Source organism: Danio aesculapii, chromosome 5, assembly GCF_903798145.1.
Source record: "Danio aesculapii chromosome 5, fDanAes4.1, whole genome shotgun sequence".
In the NCBI taxonomy this organism is placed as follows: Eukaryota; Metazoa; Chordata; class Actinopteri; order Cypriniformes; family Danionidae; genus Danio; species Danio aesculapii.
Genome location: NC_079439.1, coordinates 54648171 through 54652672, shown reverse-complemented (window position 1 = coordinate 54652672; position 4502 = coordinate 54648171). Strand labels below are relative to the sequence as shown.

The 4502-nt window shown below is 35.9% G+C and overlaps 1 protein-coding gene across 1 annotated transcript; it reads right to left on the bottom strand.

Moving 5' to 3' along the window:
* Positions 1-368: 368 nt before the first annotated feature.
* Positions 369-3959, bottom strand: gcnt4a (glucosaminyl (N-acetyl) transferase 4a). The gene is made up of 3 exons (XM_056457037.1): positions 3880-3959; positions 2104-2175; positions 369-2024 (listed from the first exon to the last, which is right to left on the bottom strand). Exon 3 carries the CDS (start codon positions 2021-2023, stop codon positions 737-739), a length of 1287 nt encoding a protein of 428 aa, XP_056313012.1. The 5' UTR covers position 2024; positions 2104-2175; positions 3880-3959; the 3' UTR covers positions 369-736.
* Between the last annotated feature and the right edge of the window lie 543 nt (positions 3960-4502).

Below are 4502 nucleotides of genomic sequence, written 5' to 3'. Positions count from 1 at the left end.
CATGTATTTTGCTCTCTCTAGAAATGTATAGAGGCGTACGTAATCAGAATGAGCCTGGGTTGGAACTATCCCTTTAATATTGAGCATTTTACATTTTTCAGTACTGCCAAATATTGCAAACAGTTTAATGCTAACCGTAAAGCATTTCCCAATTATTTGTTTTCAATATGCAATAGTGTGTTCAAAACATATTTTTGAAACAATCAGAATGATCTGTTGCTCAATAACATTTATAACTGACTGACATCATTTCAGTCATATAACTGACTATTTCAATAACGAAATAGCATTGTTTGAAACAGGTTGTAATGTTATCTGTTCTGAAATCACATATAAAATCAGGAAATATTACACAGCATATCATTTTAGCTGCATTGTTTATTTTGAAAACCAATGACAAAAGAAAAATACAATCAAGTTGTAAAACTGTCACCGCTGATTCCGTAAACAATAGATTCTTCATGCATGACATTATAGGTTAAATAAATTAAAATAAATACTTAATTAAAATGTATAAATATTTCCTCCACACATTCATCATTTGTGTGAAGTATTAAAGCTGAAGCTGTAAGGCACTTCCAAACTCATTAGCATAAAGACCTAGCATATGTAGCAGGACGGCAATTTAAACGTGAATGGAATAACTTTGAGATAGAGCTAAACCTTTCAACTTGCTGGTGCTTTGAACGGAGATACGAGCAGCAAAGATGCATATTTCAACCAAACAAAGCCTCTTTTAAGACACTCTCCTCAAGCATTGTTGAAGTTGCTTCTCCTCAAGTTTCTCCTCAAGACATTTAATAATGACAGGGTCAACTTTGGGATCAAACTTGTTTGCAAACCAATGGCCGTCCTCCAGAAGCCACCGGAGCTCCGCTGCTCCATAGATGCAGACACTACGTCTGTGTGTACCAGTGCACTTTGGATACAAGCGCTCTTCGAGATAGTTCCATTTAACCAAACGTGTCCTGCTCTTCAGGTCTGACACATCCGGCGCAGATCTCGCTAACTCCCCTGGAACTCCAGGAACTCTTGCCATTGATGCCCAAAAATGCTCATCTGGAGAATATGTGTCGACTGACCACTGAAGAAAATCCTTTGCCAGTTGATTGTTCATAACATATGTCACAAAATCACGCGACAAGACAAAGTAAGCACTTCCAACAAACATCTGAATGTTATGCGGCGGTGGGTCTTTAGCGATGGAGGTTTTAACAGGCATCTTCTGGTATTCATACGATACATCTTTCAACTGGTATCGAAACTGAAAGCGCTGCTTTTTTACTTTGCTGGGCCTGCTTGATTCGAGCATGTTTGCACCGTTTAGTTTCCGGAGCTCAGTCACCAGCTCATAATTAGACTTCAGTGGAAAGTCCTGACCACACAGATTGATGACATATTTCCATTTGACCTCTGAACTCAGTAAGTCTGAAAGGCAATTGAGATCTGCTTTAAGTCTGGTAATGTGCGCATACTGGACAGACTCGATTTTAGAGGCAATGAAGACATTTGGAAAACAACTCTCCAAGTTCTTCATTGCAGCAATAAAACCCTTTGTGGACTTTTGGTCAAAATGAATGCAGTAAATATTCTGAGGTGCATAGATGGCTCGAAGTATCCTTTCCACCATTGCGCTGTTCTTGTGCACCACTAAAGAGTATGCGATTGGAAAGTTACATTCCTCATCCGTTACCAAGACTTCATTGTAGCGCCTTTGTTCTATGTAGCTTTTGCAGTTGGCAGTAAACGAAGCAATTCTCCCATCATCAACTTCCACAATTTTTTTGCGTCTCATCTCCAAGGACTTGCCAATTTCCACTGGTTCCAGTTCATAAATGGCTGTGCAGTTAATGCCATCCAGAGGCTGAGGTTTGAGTGATCTATGTGTAACTCCATAGGGCTCGATGTAGATACTGTTGTCCATTGAAATTTTTAAGTACACCAGCTTCACCACGACAAACAGTGACACTACGAACACATAGAACTTGCATCTTAACCGGTGTAAGACAGCACATCTTCTCATTCTGTGGGAAAAATACACAAATAGATATAGTTAGAAAAAGCAAACCATTTTTTATATCATTCAACAGAGAACTTGCCTACCTTGCACACTGCCGGTCTTTTGTTTTGTGTCACTGCCATCAAATGTTTCTCAACATTGCAAAAAATATGGACCTGCGTGACAAAGAAAGAATAACGGGTTACATAATAAAGTATCTAATGAATAAGTAGTATCAATTTAATATCTAATAAATAATTACTAGTATACTGGCAGGTTAATACATAACTTTTATGAGTATGAGTGTCTAATAAACCAGTATTTAACCCTTATGTACTGTTGGGGGTGTTTCAATCCACTCTGGGGTAATTTTTTTTGTCTGGATTTGGCTATTACTTTCTCTGTGTTTCAGCTAGTGGAATTATTTTTGACACATATTTTGAGAAAATGCTTTGAATTTAAAAAAAATGAAACCTCAACGATACACTCTGGGCAAATTTATTACCCTTTTGTTATGTTAGGGAAACATCCACTGAATTAAACTGCTGTAAGAATGCATCGGATAAATATTTCTTTCAATTTTTTTTTGCGTAAATCTGTTAGTCAACCCCAGTCCTGATCAAAACTACTAAATTGCTAAGAAAATTACAGGTTCTTAACTTTTTAGTTGCCAAATTCATAAATTATGTGTTGTATTTTCAATATAAAAGGTAATTGTGGACTGGATTTATTTAAAAGCTTTTATCAAGGTCTTGGACATGTGAAACAACATAGCCATTGATGCATTATTTTCATTTTTTTTCTCCTTAATTTACTGTTGGTGTCTGTTTCCCCCATTGACTTCCATTATAACCACATTTTTTTGATTGCAAAAAAATGACACCATATAATCATGCATTTTTGATTGTTGGTGGTTTTCCCTGTTGGGAGGTAAAATTTGTCATTTTTACTGCTGATCCTCAGTAGAGTATAACAGCAAATTAAAGTGTGTATATGTGTGTCTGTGAGTGTGTGAAAGTGAGAAAATCAAAATATGCATCACTGCTCTCAGAACTACATGGAGTAGACAAAAAGAGTAAAAAAAGACACACCATCAAATGTGGTTATAATGGAAGTCAATGGGGCAAAAACATACACCAACAGTAAATTAGAGAGAAAAAAAATAAAATCTAACAATGCATTAAAGCCAATGTTGTAATCGTTCACATGTCCGAGACCGTGTCGAAAGGTTAAAAAAATCTTTTCATATTGAAAATATGTATTTAGTGGTTTTTTTTTGACCAAATCAGTAACATCATTTGTGAATTTACCAATTAGAGTTAAAATCCTGTAATCCTTTTAGAGCAGTTTAGTAGTTTTGATCAGGACTAAGGTTGATTAACAGATTTATGTAAAAAAAATAAATAAAGGGGGGGGGGGGGTGAGTATATTTATTTGATGCATTTTTTCGGCAGTTTAATTCAGTGGATGTTTTCATCCGTAACATAACAAAAGGGTAGTCAATTTGAACAGTGCACAAGGGTTAACGATTAGCTCATAGCCTAATTATAGGTATCTTCAAAACTACTATATTAACTGAATTATTAGGCAATATTAAGTGTTAAAACGCCAGCCATGGGGCGCCACGTACATATAAAGTATAAAAAATATAGTAGATACAGTACCTTTATTCAGTCTGAAACGCAAGAAAAACATTTTACTGCTATTTCCTATTCAAAACTAACATTGAACGGCTTAGTATGAAGTAAAGGGTAAATAAATAGACGGCAGCGCGCATTTGAGCCCTTTTTGTCTGCACTACATAATCTACTAACATAATACTATGCTACCGAGATACTAATTAGATACCAATTTCTCTAAATGATCTCTCGGATACTTACAACTGTTGTAGAGACTGTGTGGAGTTGCTCCTTCACCGCGCTTCGCTCGAGATGAGTTCAGTGACTGACTTCACTTTGTGAGTCAAGAGATGAGGCGTGGACGCCAGGAAAGTCCTGTCCGCCCACTCCTTTCGGGCTTGTTCTTAAACCTAGTCAAACTTTGCGTTCGCGTGAAACACAAAGTCAAGTCAAGTCAAGTAACTCAACATGTTCCAATAACGCATATAAATACATACATAAAAGAAAAAACTGTCATAACATATTTTAATAGCTATAATTGCAATAATTATATTAAAAACAGTAATGGTACACGTGGTACATGTTGCTTTCTTCTTATCTAGTGTGAAAAACAACCAAAATCCAAGAGCTGAAGCAATTGAATTACTTTGGTTTCAATGGTTAAAAACTCATGGCTTTAATGGCATTTAAAGAGGAAGCCACAACTAACACACACACACACACACACACAAACAAAAAGAACTGAAAATAGTTTTATTTCCAAATCAAGAACTTCATATACTCGTAATTATATACTTACGAGTAACACTTTTAATTTTTTCCTATAACATAAAAAATTAAAACATTAATATTTTAGAAACGAAACAGTTATGAAGCTCTAAAAG